This window comes from Aspergillus sydowii, assembly GCF_001890705.1.
Source record: "Aspergillus sydowii CBS 593.65 unplaced genomic scaffold ASPSYscaffold_1, whole genome shotgun sequence".
Lineage (NCBI taxonomy): Eukaryota > Fungi > Ascomycota > Eurotiomycetes > Eurotiales > Aspergillaceae > Aspergillus > Aspergillus sydowii.
In genome coordinates, this window is record NW_024467859.1 from 649527 (window position 1) to 671628 (window position 22102).

The window sequence follows — 22102 nt, forward strand, 5'->3', positions numbered from 1 at the left end:
GGTGTTGACGCTTCTCGTTCTCGATTGGCCGTTCCTTATTATCTCCAAGCTGCTGCTGACAGATCTTTTCGGTTTCAAAAATTGAGAGCTCTCCACGTCGCTCCCATTCAGCCTTGTAGGGCACTCCTCTTCAGCCTTGTAGGGCTCTCCACGTCAACCCTGCTCTCCTCCCATATTTGACCACCTGGAGAGATGTTCTCATCAGGTTCTCTTCCCAGGCTTATCTTACTTGCCGTATACTTGCCCCTCCGAAGCGCCTTTCCTCTGAGCTCCACACCAGCACTGCACGCCGCCGAAGATGCAGAGCACGACAGCTCCGATTTATGGCTCGACTTGGGCGCAGCGGTTGCGCTGGTCCTGATTGGGGGTGTTTTCGCTGGATTAACAATTGCGTACTCGGAATCCGTTCAACAGCCGATGTCTTTCATAAACTAACAGTTCACCAGGCTCATGGGCCAGGATACAGTTCACCTCCAAGTGCTCGCAACTTCCGCCGAAGGTCCTGAGAGAAAGCACGCTCAGACCGTCCTCAAGCTCGTCGGTAAAGGGAAACATTGGGTTCTGGTGACGCTCTTGCTCGGAAATGTGGTTGTTAATGAGAGTTTGCCCATCGTCCTAGATAAAGCACTAGGTGGAGGATGGCCTGCAATCGTGGGAAGCACTGTTTTGATCGGTAGAATTGCGGAATACTCTACCACGTTTGAGGCGACTAACCCTGAATAGTTATCTTCGGAGAGGTTATCCCCCAGTCCGTCTGCGTCCGCTACGGACTCCCGATAGGCGCCTATCTATCACCTGTGGTCTTGTTCCTGATGTATGTTTTTGCGCCCGCCGCCTGGCCCACCGCAAAGCTCCTCGATTGGCTTCTAGGCGAGAACCACGGAGTGGTCTATAAGAAGGCTGGGCTGAAAACGCTCGTCACCCTACACAAGTCGCTGGGCTCAAAGCCCGCAGAACGGCTGAATGAAGACGAGGTTACCATAATCAGCGCAGTGCTAGACCTTAAAGACAAGGCAGTACAAAGCATTATGACGCCCATGGACCACGTTTTCACCGTCTCTACTGAGTCAATTCTAGACGAGAAAACAATAGAACTTATCCTTTCTGCAGGATTCTCTAGAATCCCTGTTCATGCGCCGAACGACCCGTCGAATTTTCTAGGGATGCTACTGGTGAAAACGCTCATCACTTATGACCCAGAAGACGCCAAACCCGTGGCCGAGTTTGTCCTCGCGACTCTCCCAGAAACGAGCCCTGAGACAAGCTGTCTCGACATCTTGAACTACTTCCAGGAAGGGCACTCCCATATGGCGCTGGTATCTAAGCACCCTGGCGAAAACGGTGGTGCTCTTGGTGTTGTAACATTGGAGGATGTTGTCGAAGAGCTGATCGGCGAGTACGTTCCTCCTAGCGACAACCTGTATCATCCCATTTTCTCACCATATATAGGGAAATTATCGACGAGTCCGACATGCACGATGACACCCAGAGGCCTGCAGAGCAACCGCAGCAGTCCTCTGTTGCAGACTTCCCTGTGCCTCTCAACCGTACACTTCGTCGTGCTTCTACCGCACCAATCGCTAAACCGGGCTATATCAGCTCGATCACGCCCCAGCAGCGCCAGCATCTTGACAACCTGGCTCCATCGAATTTGGCGAGGAAGCCGAAGCATACGAGGTTCCCGTTTGTGAAAATCAAGCGTTCGTTGCAGGCCAATGGGGATAATGATGGTGTGAAGGGGGATAGTGCAGTGCAGGGTTCTGCTGATGAGAACACACCCTTACTCAGGTCTTGAGGATGGGATAATGTTTAGATTTGTGTTTGGATATTAGATGGCATTTTTTAGCAATTACTGGATAATGAAAAAGAGTATCAACATCCTGAATCATTGAATCCTCCGCCCATAAAACACAAATAACAGATATGTAAGGAGTGCATGCAGCAATCGGCCAAAGATCTCCACTTCCAAATGGTATATAAGAGTCATCCTTGCTATTCAGGCCATCTCTTCCTCTGAAGGCGTCCTTTCTCAGTGTTCTCTCATATCCTGCATTTACTTGATCAAGTCCCATTATCTCCTTGGACTTGACGGGGTGAATAGTGACACCAGGGACGATTCCACCACTCCGGTTTTTTAACATCTATCTCCCTTCGTCCTAAAGGTCTCGGATTTGCCGACTTCTTAAGACTACCATTGGGATAATCGTCTCGGTTGTAAAAGAAATGCGACTTTTCCTTCTTGCGGTGTCTTTGCGTACCTCTCGACGAGTTAGCAGAAACTGGTAGACTGGGCTTGAATACAATCTCAGACTCCGCCGCGATTATTTCAGCTCGACTTTCTTGGTGAGACGTGGTAGTAGTATCTATTGTGTTCTGGGCTGGCTGTCGAACTCATTATCATGCTTATCGCGTGCCGAATTAACCGGATTGCTACGGGTTTTGTCGGCGTCAAGATGCGCTGCGGGCCTTTTTTAAGCTGAGTTTTACTTTGAAACAACAATAATAGATCTACCTGGTTCAATTTTAGGGGAATAAGATGTTGATAACCCGAGAAGTTCTAGTCTTTGGTTGCTCCGCTTGCTGTGTGCAGCTCTGTTATTCACTGCACCTTGCTTTGATGGCCCAGGCTGCCGGGTTGTATGATCATTCCTGTCATATGTTAATCCATAATTAATACTTTAAAAATGCATAGACACACTTACCCCGGAAATCTCAAACGTCCATCTTGTTTCCCCCTGGCGCTCTTTTCAGATCTGGGCGGTATTGTATGCGTCCGTGTCGAGGTTCCTGTCTCTACAAAGCCTCTCGTCCAATTGTGATCATCAGATTGGTGAAAGATGCTTCCCTTTGTTCGTGACGTCTTCGGAAAGCTCATGTCTTGACTTCCTTAGCTGCTCGGGTGGGTTAGTTTGCTCTAAGCTTTGGATAATCATACCTAGTTACAGTCATGGGCGAAGTTGACGAAGCCAGAGTTATTCTGAACGCAGAGGATTGTTGAAAAAAAAGCGGGGTTTATCCTTACCAGCTGACCGACGCCTCCAGGATTATGGATGGTTCTGTAGTGTCTTGGACAAATAACAGGCGTCTACTCTCACTTTGCTTTTTCTCACGGCGCAGAGCAATCATAATGCTTACAATTAAGGTTGGAGGGGGGAGTTGGGAGGCGAGGATGAGTTGTTAGGGTTAAGAACTTAGTTAAACGTTGTCTAGTTACTACCCAGACAGGCAGACTGCATGGATAAAAACAACATTAGCCTGGTGGTGTAGGACCGTGGTGCTGGGTACCTAAGCTTGTGAAATGTGAAGCTCCGGTCCGCAAATGGGAGGCATGGTAGGGAACGAGATAGACTGGAGCCTCAGTGGCAGGGGTTCCAGCTATTTTGGACGTTCTATTATAGTTAGGAAGCCTTTGCTGCGAGTTGGTGGTGATATTATCCCTGTTCCTCTAGAAGGTTATAGCGGCTTCAATAGGTCCACTCTGATAGTCTACAATGCCCAATACCATCTCCGAATAATCCATCGTATATTATTTCATTTCATATCAAAGAAACGCACAGCTAAAAGTAAATCGCCGCCTATGATAAGTTAGTATGCTCATGTCCATGCCTTGTGTTATGCGTATTCTTTGTTCAGTAAAATATGAACCTTGCCTCCCATCGTAATCATTGAATGAAATCCTCTCCATTTATTGAGAAAGCACGGGCTCAAATCCACGTCGCTGCTCAAAGAGGCTCAAAATAGGAATAAACAAATGCTTCCCCTCTGTCTCCCTCCCTTCTTTATCAGCCTGGACTTGCTTCTCCCACTCCCCCCTCAGCTCCTCCCATCCAACCCAGCGCCACTCCGCGCACTTGTTTGGTTCCAGAATCTGCCAAGTCATTAGCACCAGCTTCAACAAGCGTCTCTCTACCCATAGGTAGGTAAAATCAATGTTCGTTCGGAAAGACTCACCTCGGGCTCCTGCCCTTCCTTTACTTTCGCGCCTACAAAGACGGTAACATAGTGCTTCCCGTCTTTGGGCATAACATCATTAGTCGCAGTGAGGTACTGCACATTCTCGATATCAAGCCCAGTTTCTTCCTTCATTTCGCGGATCGCGCACTCTTCAAAGGATTCGTTGAATTCGAGATGTCCGCCGGGGAGGGCCCATGTGTCTAATTCACGGTGTTAGTATTCTTTCTTTCTTCCTTCCTTCTTTTCCATTGAAGAGGTTTGATCGAATCAATGGGCGAGGGAGGTATTTGGTAAGAGAGCGGGGTGGGCGCATACTAGCACCATGGGAGCCTATTCTCTGGCCGAGGACGAATTTATTTTGGCTGTTTAGGGCGAAGACACCCACGCCGACGCGGACGGTTTTCTTGTCCATTTTGCCTTCGGTTGTTGGTTGTTGGGTAAGACAGAATAAAAGGTTAAAAAGGTTGGTGTTTTGTGTTTGTGATTGTCGGGAAAAGTTACCAGAAATCGGGAAAATGGAGAATATAGAGTGAATACTATGGTTACTGATAGATGGGAATCCAGGAATATTATATAGATTCTACAACAAAGCAAACATGAATAGAGAGTTTCACTTGAATCGGTCTTTTTGAGTCGCGGATTTCTTTCGAACATGAGAGCACGGGGTTGTGCTGTGCATCAGGCATATTGTGCTTTGAAGCAAGGCTGAATGGGGCTTGGCAGGGACGGGGCTGAATAAATGAATGATTTACTATTTGTTACTGCCTTGCGACACCCCTCATGCCGCAGCCTGAACGGTCTGCCTTGTGTACTCGGTGAATTAATTGTCATTAAATATCCAATGAATAAGATACAAGATCAAGTTGGTAAATATTATACAGATTTGTGGCTGAGGCTGAGGCTGTGGCTGTGGCTACAACTGTGCCAACAGCGACTGCACGACTGACGATAGGTTCGCAAGAGCCACATCTTGCCGCACTCCTAAGCGCCGACATTGCACTTCCAATGTCTGTTGCTTCTTCCAGCCCTTGCCTATGACGACAATTACCGGGTATCCGATGAGGTCTGCATCTCCAAGTTTCCATCCCATCTGCTTATCGCTGCGGTCATCGAGAATGACGTCGACCGGTGAGGCTTTGTCGGAGACGAGTTCATCGTAGACTCTCTCAGCGACCTCTTCCTGACCCTCTGTGGAGACAACAACTACTTCAAATGGTGCCATAGCCCTGGGCCAATTAAGACCCTTTGTGTCCGCAAGGATATCAGCGACCGCAGCAATCATTCGAGAAACTCCGATCCCATGGCAGCCCATTTGCATTGGTACCACAGAGCCTCCCTCATTTTTGACAGACGCCGCAAGGACCTCGCTGTATCGCGTTCCAAGGTGGAACGTGTGACCTAGCTCAACGGCTGTGTGCGTTTTCAGAGCGCCCTGCGTGCACTTAGGGCATTGGTCGCCGTCGTGGACTTTGATTAAGTTCAGCTTGTGGCCAGTTCCTGGAAACGTGTCCAACCGCAGAAACTCTATGTCCTCAGCGGCGCAGCCAGTCTCATGGAGGATATTGAGTGGCGGCCTATTGTAAACATGCACGAGCGAGTCATACACATCCAAAAGCTGTGGAGGCTCAGCGGAGCCATTAGAAACTGCCTTGGTAGACTTCACATACGCGGCCCACTGTTCCAGTGGATTTTCCACGCTGATATCAAGTTCAATGCCTGCGGCGCTGGCAATGGCTTTGACGGCGTGGGAGTTGACCTCCCTATTTACGGGATCTGTGTTGTCGCCTTGCACGGTGAACTCGGGATACCAACCGCGAAGCAACGTCCTCTTGTCCTTTGAGATCGCCATCCAAAGGCCAGTCGAAACTCTTGAGCCAGTTGACGGTGTTCCGCCCTCCACGTCAAACCCGGGGGCTGAATCAGCCGAGTTTTGATGTTGTGAAATATCGTGGGCTTTTCCATCCGCAAGCTCCTCGTTGTACACGCTGTCACAGTGGGAGCAGCTGACAACCGTATCTTCGCCTTTCGTGCTAAGGAAGTGGAACTCATGACTCAGGCTTCCGCCCATGTTGCCCGAATCCGCAGCAGCCATTAAATACGGGATTTTCAAGTCGTTGAACAAATTCGTGTAAGCGCTCCTCACTAGCTCGTACGTTTTCAGAGCATTCTCAACATTGTGGTCGAAAGTGTATAGATCCTTCATGATGAATTCTCGACCACGAAGTAGGCCTTGCCGTGGCCTTGGCTCATCTCTGTATTTTCTGGCTAGAATCATCAGCCAAAGGCTCTAAACCCTTGTTTTTAACTTACAAATCTGGTACACCCTAATGGGTAGGTCTCGATATGATTTTGTGAGGCTCCCCACAAGGGTAGTGATTTCCTCCTCGTGCGTGGGCGCAAGGAGAAATCGAGATTCCTTTCGGTCCAGGAAGCGGAAAACCTAGACATATCATTAGTGGTTAGTGGAAGTCTATGAGCCGATAGCATGCGTCTTACTTCAGAGCCTTCCTTCAGCCGCCCGGACTGCTCCCAGAGCTCCTGCGCCGAGATTGAAGACAACGAAACCTTTGACGCGCCTGGGCAAAGTCAGCTGGTATTCGGACAGGGCTGTGTAGTAAAATACCTACCTAATGAATGCATGTGCCGGTCAATAAGCCGCTCTAGCTTGTCTTGTACCCGCAATCCGAGAGGCAGCATATGAAAGATGCCCGAGTAAGCCTAGAATTATCAGCACAGCCAGCTCCTTGTGGATACGCCGGGGTCTAGTAGTACCTTTCGGAAGAAAGATGCCTGGACCAACAGGTCATTCACATCCGCTTGCAGCCGTCAGTTGCAATTCCATATTGCAGAGTAAGGCATGTTACGTACCTGTTTCAACATCCGTCTTCTTCTTTGGGATCCTTTCCGTCGGCATCCAAAAATTGGATACTCGACTCCGGCCATCGGTCTATTTAGCTCCATTAGTAATAGACAGGAGGTTTGCGCTGAGGGAACATACATGAAAGTCGCATCTTGATATTCGATATAATCGCAAATTCCAAGTGTATGTTTGGGAAGGCCTCAGGAACCGGCCCGCAGCCGGGCGAAACCCGGATATCATGGATGATTCGTAGCCCAATCGTGCCCACGATGCAGTATAGATGACCCAGACAACCCAGCAAAACCAAACCCGGCCCAAGAAGAGAGATTCAATACTCTTTGTGTTTTGTAATGGGGAAGACTATACAGCGAAACATGCGATGCGACAAAGGAATGTCCGCCAATCACGTGAGCGGGAAAGGCACTAGCCCATCAAAGGCGGACTAAAATTTCGGGCGGCAGAAAAAGAAAAAAAGTGAGGAGAAAATAAGAAGTTGGATATCAACAGCCTACAAGCCAAGGCCTTTTTTTACTGATCATGGCTAAAGGCAAGGGAAAGCAAACTACTGGGGCTAACTCGGTCGCCGTCAAAAACAGACCCATCGACAATGCCCCCAAACCTGGAGCAGACGCTCTTCCTCCGATGGAGGAGAGTGCTTTTGCGGGCCTCCGCCAAAAGATCGAGCAAAGGCTGAAAGACGGCGCTGCAAAACAGAAGCCGAAGAACAATAAATCGAAATCGGCTCCAGCTGGAGATTCGAATAAAGCCAAGGATAACTCTACGAAGACCAGTTCGAACCAACCCAATCTCGATAAGAATGTCAAGGGCAAGAAACGAGATCGCAACGGCGAGGTGATTGCTCAGGATGAAAAGGAGGACGGGAAATCGCAAAAGTCCAAGTCGGATAAGACGGGAGGCGACGATACTCTTCGGCAGGAAATATTGGCTCTTGGTGGAACTGAGGAAGATCTTGAATTGCTTGCGGGGGTTGATTCTGAGTCGGAAGTGGAGGACGCGAAGACCTCAAAGAAGCCGCAGGGATCATCTGAGGATTTGCTGAGAAAGGAACTGTCGAGTATGCTCGCCGCTGCTGGTCAGGTTGTTCCCGAAGATCTTGCAGATGACGATGTAGAGGGAGAGGAAGTCGATGAGGAAGAACAAGACGGCGAGGAGGAGGAAATTGAGGAAGATGGCGAGGAGGAAGATGAGCCTGTTGATGAAGAGGATAGCGCAGCGGATTCATTGTCTGAGGAAGTTCTTACTCCCGAGGCCAAGCAGCCAACGAAGAAAGAGACCAAAGAAACCGTGCCGGAAACCATCTTCCCCAAAGAATTTTCGAAGCTTGTAAGTGGCGTCGCCTCTATCGTGGGAGCTGCATACTGACTGAATTCTTAGACCGTTCAACCCAGATCCGATTGGTACAACACGACTCTCGCACCTGTCTCAGCGAAACAAGCCACTGGTCTTCCTCGGCATATAGTCGACCGCGTCCATAATTATGCCGTTTCGCTCCTTGAGAAGGAAAACAAGACGTACGGAGAGGCTCAGCAGGCCTCGGCATCGTCCTCATACAAGTTCTATAGCACCATCATGTCAACCGGTACGCTCAGCGATAAGATTTCGGCCTTGACGCTGGCCGTTCAAGAGTCGCCATTGCACAACACCAAATCTCTAGAGAACCTCGTCTCGCTTGGAAAGAAGCGTAGCCGTGCTCAGGCAGTCGACGTTCTCCGGTCATTGAAGGATATGTTTGCGCAAGGTACATTACTTCCAAATGATCGCCGGCTACGTGCGTTCTCGAACCAGCCAGCTCTTGTTGCCGCCTTCCAAGGCGCGGGCAGCAAATGGTCCGAAGGAGATTCACTTCCCGGCGGCCTCCAGGATAGTCATCTGATTGTATGGGCTTACGAGCACTTCCTCAAAGATCAGTTCTTTGAAGTGCTGAAAATCCTGGAAGTGTGGTGCAATGACGAGATTGAATTCTCGCGCTCCAGAGCGGTCAGCTATGTCTTTGAGCTTCTCAAGGAGAAGCCAGAGCAAGAAGCCAATTTGCTCCGGCTGCTTGTCAACAAGCTCGGCGACACATCGAAGAAAATCGCATCACGAGCATCATACCTACTTCTACAACTGGAACAATCACATCCGTTGATGAAGCCCACGGTCATCAAGGCAGTTGAAGAAGTCCTTTTCCGACCTGGTCAAAGCCAGCACGCCAAGTACTACTCCATCATCACCCTGAACCAGACCGTGCTCAGTGGCAAGGAAGAAGAAGTCGGAGTTCAGTTGCTTGACATCTACTTCTCTCTTTTCGTCGTTTTGCTGAAGCCTTCCAAGCATCACAAGTTCAACAAAAATGACAAGAAGCACGGCAAAGGCAATAAAAAACAAAGCACGAAGGACAAGGACAACTCCGAAGCACAGACTGAGGAAGTGCAGGACAAGCTGGTCTCTGCGGTGTTGACAGGTGTTAACCGAGCTTATCCATTTACCAGCTCAAATACAGAGAGGTATGCAGTCTGCCGCTTAGTACAAATCAACAATGAAGCTAACATTTGACAGGCTATCGAAGCACATTGAAACCCTCTTCCGGATCACTCATTCGTCAAATTTCAACACCAGCATCCAAGCCCTAATGCTGATCCAACAGTTGACATCTACTCATCAAGTATCTAGCGACCGCTTCTACCGAACCCTCTACGAGTCTCTGCTTGACCCGCGGGTTGCTACGTCTTCGAAGCAGTCTCTATATCTTAACTTGTTATTCAAGGCTCTCAAGAACGATGTCAACGTCCGGCGGATCAAGGCGTTCGTGAAGCGCATTGTCCAGGTCCTTGGGCTACACCAACCGGCCTTTATCTGCGGAGTCTTCTATCTAATCCGCGAACTGGAGAAGACTTTCGTAAGTCTGCAGTCTCTCTACGACCAGCCGGAAGACAACGACAGTGATGAAGAAGAGGTTTTCAGAGACGTCCCTGATGAGGACGATGAGAACCAACAACAGCCGGAAGCACCGGAGGAAAAGCCGAAGCCGCTCAACGGCTATGATCCCCGTAAGAGAGATCCAGAGCACAGCAATGCCGACAAGGCATGTCTCTGGGAAATGGTGAGATCCTACAATATCTTGCTCTTGGCAACCTATTCACATACTGACAATGCATATAGCTTCCTTACCTAAACCACTTCCACCCATCCGTATCCGTCAATGCGACCCATCTACTAGAAAACCAACCGATGAGCGGAAAGCCCGACATGACGATACACACACTGACACACTTCCTGGACCGATTTGTCTACAGAACACCCAAGGCGGCCGTGGCCACGCGTGGTTCTTCAATTATGCAGCCACTTGCTGGCAGCGAAGCTAAGGACAGACTGGTATCTTCCAACAGGCACGGCCAAGAGCTACCGCTCAACTCCGAGGCATTCTGGAGGAAGAAGGCCGAGGATGTTTCGGCAGAGGACGCCTTCTTCCACGAGTACTTTAGCCGAGTCGGTAAGGACAAGGAGAGGGCTCAGAAAAAGAAGACCAAGGACCCTGTCGAGCGGGATGAAGAGGGCGATGTCGACGACGAAGACCTCAGTGAGCCGGAGTCAGAGATCTGGAAGGCGTTGGTTGATTCACGGCCAGAGTTGGACGGTGCGGAAGACAGTGACGATGGTCTTGACCTTGACGACCTCGAGTCGGCATACGACCAGTCCGATGAAGAAGGTGGAGATGACGAGGTCATCTTCAACGACGAATCTGACGAGGAGATGGAGGACATTGCAGATGAAGAAGTCCCAACTAAACCAGCCAAGGGTCGCACTGCCAAGAAGGACGAGCCTGAGGATGATGATGATGAAGAAGACGCGTTTGACATGGACGTTTCAGACGAAGAAGCCTTCGTCGACAGCGACGAGGACTTGCCGTCCGATGTCGAGCTCGGAGGGGTGGAGCTCCCGAAGGAAGACGACAAGGCCGATCGGAAAAAGAGGCGCAAGCTCAAGCACCTGCCGACTTTCGCGTCGGCAGACGACTACGCGGCGTTACTTGCCGGGGAGGACGACGGGATGTAGGGAGTACTATTTTTACGTGTATCTACCATCTTCCAAAGCCATTCTGCAATCTGCATATATCCATAGAGTATCAACATTTTTCAGAACTGTCCTGCCTGATAAGATGTGTCCTGCCCGTTCGACTAGAGTTGCCTGATCCGGCCTGACCGTGGCACGACCCCTTAGTATGCGAAGTAAGGGGCGCCTTAACTTCGCAGATAGTTACGAGCTTAATGGGCGACAGTTACCACGCGGCTAGGTTGAGATTAACTTACGGCGACGTGGGGACGACTCCAGAGCCGGCAGGAACGTTCGGGACTGCGGCCAGCACCCTCCACCTTTGTGGGTGAAATGAAGCCATTGGGCCGATTCAAGCGCCAATGACATCATTGCGCGGGAGTCCACTGATATGGCGCCATCGGTCGAAGGGTGCACGCCATAAAGCTTGGGTATCGACATTTTCCAGGGATCGTAGAACTTTTGAAATGTACGAGATGTGTGGAAGGTTTTCTTCGAAAAAATCGAAAATTCCAGAACCCCAAAATGCCCCAATTCTGAGATCTATCGAGTGAATGCATAAGTGACACATTCCCCGCTTGTGCAACGTGCGCAGATGGTCATAACTCAACCCCAAACCTGCTGCACTGGACCCCCCAACCATGGACGGATGCGGGTCGGAGGTTTCCGCCAGCGGGCCCTGAGCGACTTGGGTTACACTCTCTTTCCATCCTTGCGACGAATGCAGAATCAGATCGCGAATGCGCTCGTTAAAAAAAAGTCAGACGTTCCTGTCCATTAATATTGCGCTCGAGTCTACCCTGGTCTGGCCGAGCACGTCATGACCCAGTCGTCGCCATCGGGGCGCTGCAATCCATAGATGCACCCACTGCCTTCCCACTCTCGCCGGGATCGCAACCAGCAATGATGTTCGCGAATTCGTATCTGAGTTTTATCGATAGGAGATTCCTGGAGCCGTCCTGGCCTCCGTACTCTGTAGAGCTTGCCTGACGGCGCAAAGTTACCATTCAAAGTTTCTTCCACACATTAGACGTACTTCATTCTACCACTGGATTGCGAGGCCCAAGCATCTCAAGCCTTTTAATCACTCGGCATCGCCGCTTGGCTTTGCTTTTCTCAAACTAAATTCGCTTGAATCCTGCGCCCAGTCTGCCGCCACTCCATCGTTCACCTTGGCTTGACTCTGATAGGCTCTGGCTCGCTCTGATACACCTGGTAGGCTGGCTGCGTCTCTCCTCATCTCCCGGTCCAGCGTCCATCCTATTCCTTAGCCAGTTTATTCCCTGCTATCCACTGCTGATTCTGAATCCACTCCTGCTCACTCGCCTCCTGTGTTTCTGTCCTCGACACATTTTTTCCTTATCGTACTCTTCTTTTTTTTTTTTTTTATTTTGTTGGCAGAGGTAAGCCAGTGCTTTAATATCGTCCGCCCGCTCCCTCATACTCAGCATACTTCCATACCTCCCATACCAATTTACCTCACGCCTCTCGTACTAACTTGAGACAAGTCCGAAGACAACGACAGGAAAGCAGTACATGCCTTCGAAAGCTCAGAATTTCTTTTCTCTACTCTATTCTGTTCGATCATTCCACCGCCGGTTCGTCCGCTCGCTCAAATGGCGGGACTCCCTACTACCAACCCAGCAGAGCTCGACCACTCGTCGCTCTCTGGTGCTTCCGCCGACAGGATGAAGGACAAAGATCTGGAGAGTCAACCAAAAGCTCCGGGCGATTTGTCCGATTCGGATTCGGGGGAGATCGGCAGACAAATCGAGCTGGAGTCAGATAACTCGATCAAATACCGGACTTGTAGCTGGCAGAAGGTGTGTGCGAGATCTAATTCTTGTGGTTGCGACGAGAAGGTCTCCTAGAAGAGTCCTAATTATGCTAATGGCTGTCTGGTCTGGTAGACGGCCGCTCTGCTCTTCTCCGAGTATATTTGTCTGGCTATGATGTCCTTTCCTTGGTCATACTCCATCCTCGGTCTTGTTCCAGGATTGATCCTAACCGTGTTTATTGCGGGTGTCGTTCTCTATACGTCGCTCATTATATGGTGCGCCCGATACCCTTTTCCAATGAACAATGACAACCTTGAGAACTAATTGGTTCGTACAGGAGATTTTGCCTGCGTCATCCGCACATTCGCGATGTCTGTGACATTGGCCAGCACCTGTTTTGGGGCTCGAGGGTCGTTTGGTACTTAACCGCGATCATGTTCTTGTTAAACAATACGTTTATTCAGGTACCTTCCTTTAGACGACCTTGTTACTTCCAAGGCAATTCTTCCTGACACTGTTATAGGGCTTGCATTGTTTGGTCGGGGCCCAGTACCTCAACACTGTTTCCGGCGGGGGAGTCTGCACCATTGTGTTCTCCGTCATTACCGCGGTAGTATCTTTAATCTGTTCGATTCCTCGTACATTTAACACACTGTCCAAGGTCGCGACCTTTTCAGCGCTCGCCACATTCATCTCCGTTCTGTTGGCCGTTATCTTCGTTGGCATCGAAGACCATCCAGCGGGATACAACACCAAGGAATTCGGATATGGCGATCCTATCGTTAAGGCAATTCCCGCAGCTGGGACTACGTATGTCCAGGGAATGAGCGCTTTTTTGAATATCAGCTATACCTTCATCGGCCAGATCACACTGCCGAGTTTCATCGCAGAGATGAAGGAGCCGAAGGAGTTCTGGAAATCCGTTACCGCCGTCACGGTCGCCGAAATCATCCTCTTCAGCTTGGTCGGAGCTCTCGTCTACGCATACACAGGAAACCAGTACATGACAACTCCGGCCTTCGGCTCAATCGGCAACGAAGTGTACAAGAAGATTGCCTTCTCGTTCATGGTCCCGACGATCGTCTTTCTAGGCGTTCTATATGCCTCCGTCTCAGCTCGCTTCGTCTTCTTCCGCATTTTTGAAGGGACTCGCCACAAGGGTAACCACACCATTGTCGGCTGGGCCAGTTGGATTGGTATTCTCGCCGTCTTGTGGACATTGGCCTTCATCATCTCCCAGGTCATTCCTTTCTTCCAGGATCTCCTTTCAATTATGAGCTCCCTATTTGACTCATTCTTCGGCTTCATCTTCTGGGGTGTTGCGTACCTTCGCATGAGATACGATGACCACGGGCCAGGCTTCTACAGGAAGCGCGGCATCCGAGGCTGGATTGGAGCGATATCAAACGTAGGCTTGATCGGAATTGGCCTCTATTTCTTAGGCCCTGGAACATACGTACGTTACTTTCTCCGTAAACCTGACTTTCGTCGAAGACGTTACTAACGTAATTTGGTCCCAGGCTTCAATCGAGAGCGTGATCCTAGATTACCAAGCAGGAGAAATTGAGGGCGCTTTCTCCTGTGCGAACAACGGAGTCTAAATAAAGGGTGTTTTGACGACCGCGTTTGCGTACCCTCTTATTTTTATGTTTCTTCTCATGATAAAATGGAGATTTGGCTGGGAATGTGCTTTTAATGATACTGCGATGGGAGGTTAAACTGAAGCGATATTATATGTTAAACGATTGAATAGTAGTAGTACAAGAATGCCAAACCAAACCATGGACTGAAGTCCAGTGGGAGAACTGCGTACTCGCAGTTTTCTGCAAACCTGCACCCTTATCTCAGGAAACCGCCCATCACAGCTGGACGAATGCAGCGACCAACCGACCTACGGTGAGCTGTAAAAAGTGCAATCATACTTGTAGACAGCCTCGACTAAACGCTAAAATAACTATATAGGTTATAAGCATCGCGTAAAATCCGATAGCAAGGTGCAACAAAAAATGCAAAAAGAACAATGACCAGTGCCGGGCTCGATCCGGCGACCTTATCGGTGTTAACGATACGTGATAAACCAACTACACCAACCGGCCAATTGTTGGGAAAGTTTTTCGCCTTAAAAAATATAACTCAAATTTATTCACCCAAGCCTTCTCCGCTCCCCACTGCCGGCCTTATCATATCAACTCCGCGGGATTCTCCTATCACACGTGACTTTGCCGTCTACTATGACGCTTTTCAGAGCTGCTTCAATCTCCGATTTTCCTCTCTTTCGCACATTCCTGCTTCGATTTCACAAACATAGCCATTATGTCTGCTGTGCGGCCCCTACGACGAGGTCTTCACCTCCTTGGCTCGAGATCCATTGCCCAGCGCACCCCCGTTGGTGTCAATGGCACCTTGACTGCCGTCCCACGCCAGCTTGCTTCTCCGCAGGGCCTCCGCGGCGCTCTCCGCGCTCCAGTTTCTGGTCGCTCAATCGCTGCGACTCTGCCGGCCAACAATGGCATCAGATATGCTTCGTCTGCAGCATCATCTGAGCCGCTACGAAAGACTGAGCTCTATGATCTGCACGTTGCAAAGGGTGCCAAAATGGTGCCCTTTGCGGGGTTCTCCATGCCCCTCCAGTATTCCGATCTCAGCCATGTCGAGAGCCACATGTGGACGAGAGAAAAGGCAAGCTTGTTTGACGTGAGCCATATGTATGTATTTTCCAGCACTCGATTCACTTGCAGTTACTTATGCGGTGCGTTTCAGGGTTCAACACCGACTCAGCGGACCAGGCGCTCAGGATCTACTCATGAAGATTACGCCCTCGTCCCTCGACAAGCTCCAGGATAACACCTCTACACTTTCTTGTCTCCTGGAAGAAGGAACAGGTGGCATCATCGATGACACCGTCATCACCCGCCTGTCCGATGACACCTTCTACTTCGTCACCAACGCCGGCCGCCGCGACGAAGACCTCGCCTTCCTAACCGCTGAGATTGACGCCTTCAAAGCCGCCAACGGCGCCGAAAAGGCCATCAACTGGGAGATCCTCTCCGACCGCTCACTCGTCGCCCTCCAGGGCCCTCAAGCCGCCGCAACCCTCCAACCCCTCATCCACGCCAACAGCTCCGACGCAACCGCCGCCGACCTCAGCACCCTCTACTTTGGCAACTGCCGCGCTCTCCACCTCACCCTCCCATCGGGCCAGCCAACCCCCGAGCCCCTCCTCATCTCCCGGACCGGCTACACAGGCGAAGACGGCTTCGAAATCTCCATCCCCTCCTCCGTCGACCCAACAACAGTCACGGAGCTCCTCCTCTCAAACCCAGCCGTGCGTCTCGCCGGTCTCGCCGCGCGTGACTCCCTCCGCCTCGAAGCCGGAATGTGCCTCTACGGCCACGACATCTCAACAACCCAGACTCCCCCCGCCGCCGCCCTAGGCTGGATCGTCGGCAAAGACCGCCGCGACCCTGCCTCCCCCTCCTCCAAATTCAACGGCTCATCCGCCATCCTCCCCCAGATTGCGTCTCCGGCCAAAACCCTCAGTCAGCGCCGCGTCGGCTTCACGGTCGAGAAGGGCTCTCCCGCTCGTGAAGGCGCTATCATCGTCGACGTGAACGACGAGTCTAAGACCCAGATCGGTGTTATCACCTCCGGTGTGCCGAGTCCGTCGCTGGGCGGAACGAATATCGCCATGGGGTATATTCGCCAGGGAATGCATAAGAAGGGGACGGAAGTTGGTATTCTTGTGCGGAATAAGGTGCGCAAGGCATCAGTTGTTGGTATGCCCTGGGTGGAGAGTAAGTTCTATCGAAAGGCGTAATTCTTCCCCCCATATTTTTCAGTTTGAAGTTTTGAAATGGAGGCTGTACTAGACTTTTCGACAGCTAGTTAGCTATTTTTCTTATCTGCAGAGAACTCCTCGTTTTTCAGAGGTGTTGATATGATGAATGTATATATTATGGTTGTCTTGCGATTCGAGGCCTTGTCATCTGGGCTCAACCCAAAGCGCGTTGTTGCGGATTATCTTTTTTTCACCTAGGTCTTTCAACAGAATAAAAAAATGGCAACAATACTATTAAATCTAAGACGTGCCTTCGAAAAAGGAACTTTGGTGCTGTCAGATGTCCTACAACTGAAAACATCTCGTCACGTGCCAACTGAGACCCTAAAATATGATCTTGTAGATAGCCCTGTGCACATAAGATAACCAGCACATCGAGAAATAAACTTTAAGAAGTTAAAGAATCAAAAATATTCACCTCCAGAGAAGGCGGAACATCATCAGACCCCGTCCCCCAGTCACTCTCATTTCTCCCCAGAACAAGAACAAGCTCACTGCCCTGCGTGAAAAACTCATGACCAACCCAGCTCTTCGAGTAAGGTTTCCCATCCAGCGTGGCAGACTGAATGTATATATTCTGATAATCAGGATCAAAATTTACAGTCCTGACTGTAGCCGTGCGTCCCGTGATAGGACTGGTGATGTTAACTGATTCGAAGAAGGGTGCGGTTATCAGATACACGTTTTGACCGGGGTTAGGGAATAGACCCATCATGGTCATAGCGACAAAGGAGCCCATGGCGCCGGAGTCGTCGTTGCCTGGAAGGCCGGCAGGGGTGGGATTGAAGAAGCGCGGGATGTAGAAGTGGGCGCGGGAGGTAGATTTGCCGGGCCGGCCTGCGTAGTGGTATTGGAAGACAGTAAGGAAAGAGGGTTCATTGCCAATATATGTGATGTTTTGGTCATGAAGGTAGTCTAGACGGCGGGTGAACTGATCGGGACCACCGAGGAGAGCGATGAGGGTGGACATGTCGTGCGGTGCGAAGCTAAATACTTAGCAAGAGAACTTATGCCTATGTACTGGGAAGGGGACAGCATACAACTGGTATTCCCATATGCTAGACTCAAAGGTTTCCGCGGCCGTATTTTGCAAGGAGCAGATTGAGTCACTTTGGTCGATGCTAGAGCAGGTTATCGGATCCTACAGGCCGAGTTAGACATTGGAAGATAAAAGTTAAGAAACTTATGGAGATGTGCTGCGAACCTGATATCCCCAGGTACCGTTCAAATGCTTTGGCTGGAAGAAACCTTTAAAGCCAGTGTCGACACCGGAAATGGAAGAGGTCTGGTCGGCCCTGAAGAGGTTTTGCCAATACCTAGACGTTCCTTCGTACTTTTCAGCATCTCCTACTTTGTTGAGACCACGAGCCATCTGTGAAATGGCAAAATCATTGTAGGCGTACTCTAAGGTACGTGAAATGCTCCGTGTCATAGTTCCGAACCCAACATAGTCGAAATCCTCAACTGGGATATAGTTTCGCGATTTCCAGCTAGCCAATCCTCCCCGGCCCTCATTCGACCAGTCATATGGCTCTTCCTCGGCATCTTTTTGAACAGCTGCATATCCATCTTCCCAATCAATGCCGTTTGATAAACCTTTTACATATGCATCTGCCAGCACCACGTCCGCGTTGGAGCCGCCTTGTGTGAAGCCTGGGACAATAAGTCTTACTAAAAGTCATACGCTTGAAGAGGGGGGGGGGGTTGTTTACCTTTACACAGGGACATACGACAATCGGGAAGCCATCCCAAATGCCTCTGTGTATCAATTAGGGAGCGAATCATACTGGTCACGGCTGAGGGATCAACAATTGTCAAGAACGGAATCTGAGACCGGAACGAATCCCAGAGGCTATCGACACATCAGGCACAATTTTCTCTGCGGCGGAGGACTGCATACCAATAAAAGGAGTCAAAGTAGGGCTCTGCGCTACTCCAGAGTGGGTTTTCTCCAGTATAGTTTTGAGGGTTGACCATAGTCCTGTAAATTCCACTGTAGAAATTGGTGAGAACCGAAGAGTCGATACCATTCCTCGACACACGGATTGGGGCTAGCTTCTCCGTCCACAAATCAACAGCAGCAGACCTGGTGGCATTGAAGTCAAAGTTAGGAATTTCATGTTCGGCATTATGACAAGCCTGCGCGATGCTCATAAAACTTAGGCCCACACGGGCTTTGATGATGTGGGATTGACGTTGATTGAATCGAACAAAACCGCCGGCCTACCATTGTCAACTAGGGCCACATCATATATGCAAAAGGACTGACCGGAAGAGGATAACCATTTATGCTTCGGGATACTGTAACATTCTTCACATCCGCACTTGCTCGGGAGTTAACGAAAATCCCGTTGTCGCGAATCCCGGCATCACTATCAAAGTCCGCACAGAAGTACGGCACGTACGAGCCACTACCGAAGCTCGGCAGGAAGCGTGCGTAACCTGTGAGTCGACCGGTGGCCTCATCCACAAACACTGACCCGTTATCTTGTCTCGTGTCCGACAAGTCACTAAGGTCCAGCAGGATGAGGGGGCTGGAAGTCTGATTAGATGTAATGCGGAAGCGGAAAAGAGACGTATGATGAGATGCGGTCATGTCCACTTGGATACCAGAAGCCATGGTCAAACCAAAGTAGCCAGGGCTGGATACGACGGAATTTTGGTCATATGTCGTTTTCCGCTGCTTCTTGGGGTAGACGCAGCCATTGACTTGGTCATCCGCGCATGACGCGTAGGGAAATAGCGGGAAATTCCCAAGGGAGGGTTGACCTCCTGTTCCAGAGTCGTGTAAACTAGAGAACCCTGTAATGCTACTGCCATCTAGAGTAAAACCGCCTTGGTTACTTGGGGAGTCCGTGTCAGCAACGGCTTTGGCCATGCCATAAGGGATAGTGGCCCCAGGAAAGACATTTCCTTTGAGAAGGTCAGAAACGCCAGAAAATCAAGAGCAATTTTGAGATAGATACCGCCATCTGTGCTTCCGATGAGTGGATTGATGTATTGCAGCACGTCATAATCATCCACAGCCCTGACCAGTGCGGCCTGGAGCAGTGCGAGAAACAGCAAGTAAAACATCGGGGGCAAGAGAATCGTGGGTAACGGCAGGCTTGAAGGTTCGAGCAGTCCACGAAATAACCGTTTCGCGACTCGCGGGATGTTAAAGGTCAGCTCCCTGGTATGCGCGCAAATATGCTCGCTGGTCCACAAGGGGTAAGGCCATGAGAATCGAGGTAGTCGCTTCCCCAGAACCCCGGAGGGAGATCAATGATCATCCCAGAGCTAACGAAAGCCATCTTGGATTAAGCAAACGCCCCTGGCGATCAGCGGCCGGGCCGGGCTAACATTGCGGAGTCAAATTGGGAAAATGGAGGACGTGCTGTGCACTATGAATTTCTGCAGTCGAGTCACTCTGCAGGGGTGAGTCGGGGGCAGTCGACCTAGGTCGCATGGTATGATTGTGATACAGCTTGTCAGGGGCCATTGCGGCCAGTGGTCGGATACAACATCAACAAAAATAGCTGCACTTGATTCCGCGTCCGAAAGGCTTTGGTTTGAGGTGTGATATCAAGGATCCAAGTCAGAATTTCGTCAAAACTGCCCTTGACCGTGACCGTAGCCCGTGACCGTGACAGCCATTTCCTAATCGGGTCATTCCTACTCCGTATGCCAGTCGCGTCTATTAATGAGCCCGTCCCGAGTGCCAGTTGGCATCCAGATGACTGACTACGTATTTCTGCTCGGTCCAGACTCCAGCATCTGGTCTTATTTTGGCACATAAGAAGAAAACTCCTAGTTTGAGTTGCTCAGGTATGTAATTCCGGTGCGAGGGATCGGGGATGTTGTACAGATTATACCACACACCGTACCGTTGTACAGGCCTAACAACATCAAAGCTCAAAATTCCCGTCATATTTAAACCCGAGTCCCTCCCAGTCCAGGCCAATCCACCCACTCAACAAAAAAATAAATAATAATATGGAAGATATCTTTAGAATGAAAAGAGCCGAGGTTGTTGTTGCGAGGCCGGCAAGCCCGCAGCCAATCACGATCGCGGCGGCGACGAGTCCCTCCGGCTCCGGCTCGAAATGGAAATTCTTCAGCGTCCCAAAGTCCGATGGCCAGCAAGCCGCGACGGTTCCTATCTCACGTCCGAGGCAAATGCACCCCAGTAATCAGCTCGTTGGGGCAACTTTGGATCTGTCTTTCCCTCACACTCTCCTTAATGGTTGTTGATTGGTTTTGCCTCTCGTGTTAAACCAGTCGCTCTTTTTCCCACTCTCGTTAAATCCTCCGGGCCCCATATCTATCCTTCGCCATGCCGTCCTCAGCCTTTATTCGGGCGGTCCCCACTGCAACCAGGCTCCATGCTTCTTGTCCGTCTACAAAAGTCTTGAATCTAGCCCGCTTTCCTAGCTTGCCTCCAGCCACACGTTCTCTTCAACGCCGCTATCAAACCGTCGGTATGTTCCATTTATCCGTCATCCGCTGTGGACCATGTTGCTAATGGCTACGCCTCGGGCTTAGGTACTGCATATATACAACCTCAGCCGCGCTCACGTCTCCGTCGCTTTCTCGGATTTGCATCCATCGCAACCTTTGCAGTTACTGTCGGATTCCTGCTAGGCGCCGCCGGGAAATACCGCAACATCATGACCCTTCCCATTCCAACAGACGAGGAAACCCTTGTCGCATTCACCCCTTCCGATGAGTTGGCGCAGAGTGTCGAAGAGCACATTCGCAACCACCCTCTTTCTGTATCGTTGCGGGAGGACCCTGCCTATACCGAATCGCGGCCGTACCTGAAGATTCCAGAGCAAATACGTAGCCGCAGTCTCACGGCCGGTACCCTCTCAAACTCGAAAGGCATCGTTGTCCCGCCAGTTGTATTCAACAACAAAGAAACAAACACTTTGGTCTCTATTTTCTACCTTGGGCCCAATGTCTCCGGCCACCCGGGCATTGTCCACGGCGGGTTTCTAGCGACCCTCTTGGACGAGGGCATGGGACGATGCGCTTTCCCCGTCTTGCCGAATAAGGTCGGCGTGACTGCGAACTTGAACCTCGACTACCGACGCCCGGCCATGGCAAACTCTTACTTCGTCATGCGCGCGCAGGTAGTGAAGTCGGAAGGCCGCAAGGCTTGGATTGAGGCCCACATTGAGACTCTTCCCGAGGAGGGCCAGGAGCCCGTTGTGCTCGTTGAAGCCAAATCGCTGTTTGTAGAACCGAAACAGGCAGCTGCGCTTGTATGTTCCCCTTCGAAAATTTTCCCTATTCTCCAATGAACAGGGTTGTGGCTAACTATGTGATAGGGCGACAAGTTGCACAAATTTGCCAACTAGGTACCGGTCCTACCTCATTCAAGACGGATATTATAATCAGTTGTTGTGTTGTATCTGGCGTATAAATGTGGGGATATTTGGGTGAATTCGTTCTTGCACATAGCGTTTTAGAATATATTTAGACGAAGACTAGCTGGGTATCAGGATTGTTCTTCAAGCCTGTAATTAGGATAAATCTGCATATACTCCGTCTGCATATAATAATATTATAATCTTAGTGGAAAACGGGTTTAGTTGTGATTGAGCTGGGTTATACGCCGTGGTGCATCTACAGCAT

General features: G+C 50.3%; 8 protein-coding genes and 1 non-coding gene across 9 annotated transcripts; 5 read left to right on the forward strand and 4 right to left on the reverse strand.

Annotated features, from left to right (window-relative positions):
• Nucleotides 1-192: 192 nt before the first annotated feature.
• On the forward strand, nt 193-1795 carry ASPSYDRAFT_53160 (uncharacterized protein; the record flags this gene model as incomplete). Its single annotated transcript, XM_040848635.1, has 4 exons — nt 193-392; nt 447-673; nt 724-1396; nt 1450-1795. The coding sequence occupies 4 exons, from the start codon at nt 193-195 to the stop codon at nt 1793-1795; spliced, it is 1446 nt and encodes a 481-aa protein (XP_040707279.1).
• A 1446-nt stretch (nt 1796-3241) lies between these two features.
• On the reverse strand, nt 3242-4750 carry ASPSYDRAFT_38035 (nucleotide triphosphate diphosphatase NUDT15). Its single transcript, XM_040845624.1, has 3 exons — nt 4270-4750; nt 3952-4154; nt 3242-3868 (listed from the first exon to the last, which is right to left on the reverse strand). Exons 1-3 carry the CDS (start codon nt 4364-4366, stop codon nt 3686-3688), a joined length of 483 nt encoding a protein of 160 aa, XP_040707280.1. The 5' UTR covers nt 4367-4750; the 3' UTR covers nt 3242-3685.
• Nucleotides 4751-4765: 15 nt separating this feature from the next.
• On the reverse strand, nt 4766-7173 carry ASPSYDRAFT_38037 (putative proline--tRNA ligase AIM10). The gene is made up of 7 exons (XM_040845625.1): nt 6953-7173; nt 6823-6901; nt 6727-6770; nt 6582-6672; nt 6451-6530; nt 6265-6394; nt 4766-6219 (listed from the first exon to the last, which is right to left on the reverse strand). The coding sequence occupies exons 2-7, from the start codon at nt 6866-6868 to the stop codon at nt 4868-4870; spliced, it is 1743 nt and encodes a 580-aa protein (XP_040707281.1). The 5' UTR covers nt 6869-6901; nt 6953-7173; the 3' UTR covers nt 4766-4867.
• A 108-nt stretch (nt 7174-7281) lies between these two features.
• On the forward strand, nt 7282-11025 carry ASPSYDRAFT_38038 (RNA-binding ribosome biosynthesis protein MAK21). The gene is made up of 4 exons (XM_040845626.1): nt 7282-8158; nt 8210-9321; nt 9374-9917; nt 9977-11025. Exons 1-4 carry the CDS (start codon nt 7352-7354, stop codon nt 10868-10870), a joined length of 3357 nt encoding a protein of 1118 aa, XP_040707282.1. The 5' UTR covers nt 7282-7351; the 3' UTR covers nt 10871-11025.
• Nucleotides 11026-12009: 984 nt separating this feature from the next.
• ASPSYDRAFT_38039 (putative neutral amino acid permease) lies at nt 12010-14664 on the forward strand. Its single transcript, XM_040845627.1, has 6 exons — nt 12010-12082; nt 12376-12690; nt 12778-12920; nt 12983-13109; nt 13169-14101; nt 14166-14664. Exons 2-6 carry the CDS (start codon nt 12484-12486, stop codon nt 14244-14246), a joined length of 1491 nt encoding a protein of 496 aa, XP_040707283.1. The 5' UTR covers nt 12010-12082; nt 12376-12483; the 3' UTR covers nt 14247-14664.
• Nucleotides 14665-14666: 2 nt separating this feature from the next.
• Nucleotides 14667-14741, reverse strand: ASPSYDRAFT_t30. The gene has a single exon. It is a non-coding gene; the product is annotated as a tRNA-Val (tRNA).
• A 188-nt stretch (nt 14742-14929) lies between these two features.
• ASPSYDRAFT_38041 (glycine decarboxylase subunit T) lies at nt 14930-16934 on the forward strand. Its single transcript, XM_040845628.1, has 2 exons — nt 14930-15350; nt 15406-16934. Exons 1-2 carry the CDS (start codon nt 14959-14961, stop codon nt 16460-16462), a joined length of 1449 nt encoding a protein of 482 aa, XP_040707284.1. The 5' UTR covers nt 14930-14958; the 3' UTR covers nt 16463-16934.
• ASPSYDRAFT_74337 (glycoside hydrolase family 92 protein) lies at nt 16872-19558 on the reverse strand (the record flags this gene model as incomplete). Its single annotated transcript, XM_040850770.1, has 7 exons — nt 16872-17469; nt 17524-17624; nt 17688-18136; nt 18196-18335; nt 18384-18706; nt 18753-19396; nt 19450-19558. The coding sequence occupies 7 exons, from the start codon at nt 19556-19558 to the stop codon at nt 16872-16874; spliced, it is 2364 nt and encodes a 787-aa protein (XP_040707285.1).
• Nucleotides 19559-20516: 958 nt separating this feature from the next.
• ASPSYDRAFT_38042 (PaaI family thioesterase) lies at nt 20517-22088 on the forward strand. Its single transcript, XM_040845629.1, has 3 exons — nt 20517-20943; nt 21008-21729; nt 21796-22088. The coding sequence occupies exons 1-3, from the start codon at nt 20799-20801 to the stop codon at nt 21823-21825; spliced, it is 897 nt and encodes a 298-aa protein (XP_040707286.1). The 5' UTR covers nt 20517-20798; the 3' UTR covers nt 21826-22088.
• Nucleotides 22089-22102: the final 14 nt, after the last annotated feature.

Excerpts from the sequence above, each read along its gene's own strand:
- ASPSYDRAFT_38038 (XM_040845626.1), top strand. The coding sequence starts at position 7,352 with ATGGCTAAAGGCAAGGGAAAGCAAACTACTGGGGCTAACTCGGTCGCC. Across the intron at positions 8,159-8,209 it reads CCAAAGAATTTTCGAAGCTT|ACCGTTCAACCCAGATCCGA; the intron begins GTAAGTGGCGTC and ends CTGAATTCTTAG. Across the intron at positions 9,322-9,373 it reads ACCAGCTCAAATACAGAGAG|GCTATCGAAGCACATTGAAA; the intron begins GTATGCAGTCTG and ends AACATTTGACAG.
- ASPSYDRAFT_38041 (XM_040845628.1), top strand. The coding sequence starts at position 14,959 with ATGTCTGCTGTGCGGCCCCTACGACGAGGTCTTCACCTCCTTGGCTCG. Across the intron at positions 15,351-15,405 it reads TTGTTTGACGTGAGCCATAT|GGTTCAACACCGACTCAGCG; the intron begins GTATGTATTTTC and ends GGTGCGTTTCAG.
- ASPSYDRAFT_38037 (XM_040845625.1), bottom strand. The coding sequence starts at position 6,868 with ATGCCGACGGAAAGGATCCCAAAGAAGAAGACGGATGTTGAAACAG. Across the intron at positions 6,771-6,822 it reads GAAGACGGATGTTGAAACAG|CGGATGTGAATGACCTGTTG; the intron begins GTACGTAACATG and ends GACGGCTGCAAG. Across the intron at positions 6,395-6,450 it reads GGCTGAAGGAAGGCTCTGAA|GTTTTCCGCTTCCTGGACCG; the intron begins GTAAGACGCATG and ends TGATATGTCTAG.
- ASPSYDRAFT_38035 (XM_040845624.1), bottom strand. The coding sequence starts at position 4,366 with ATGGACAAGAAAACCGTCCGCGTCGGCGTGGGTGTCTTCGCCCTAAAC. Across the intron at positions 4,155-4,269 it reads AATAGGCTCCCATGGTGCTA|ACACATGGGCCCTCCCCGGC; the intron begins GTATGCGCCCAC and ends ACCGTGAATTAG. Across the intron at positions 3,869-3,951 it reads AGGAAGGGCAGGAGCCCGAG|ATTCTGGAACCAAACAAGTG; the intron begins GTGAGTCTTTCC and ends ATGACTTGGCAG.
- ASPSYDRAFT_38039 (XM_040845627.1), top strand. The coding sequence starts at position 12,484 with ATGGCGGGACTCCCTACTACCAACCCAGCAGAGCTCGACCACTCGTCG. Across the intron at positions 12,921-12,982 it reads TATACGTCGCTCATTATATG|GAGATTTTGCCTGCGTCATC; the intron begins GTGCGCCCGATA and ends TGGTTCGTACAG. Across the intron at positions 14,102-14,165 it reads TCTTAGGCCCTGGAACATAC|GCTTCAATCGAGAGCGTGAT; the intron begins GTACGTTACTTT and ends ATTTGGTCCCAG.
- ASPSYDRAFT_38042 (XM_040845629.1), top strand. The coding sequence starts at position 20,799 with ATGCCGTCCTCAGCCTTTATTCGGGCGGTCCCCACTGCAACCAGGCTC. Across the intron at positions 20,944-21,007 it reads ACGCCGCTATCAAACCGTCG|GTACTGCATATATACAACCT; the intron begins GTATGTTCCATT and ends CCTCGGGCTTAG. Across the intron at positions 21,730-21,795 it reads CGAAACAGGCAGCTGCGCTT|GGCGACAAGTTGCACAAATT; the intron begins GTATGTTCCCCT and ends ACTATGTGATAG.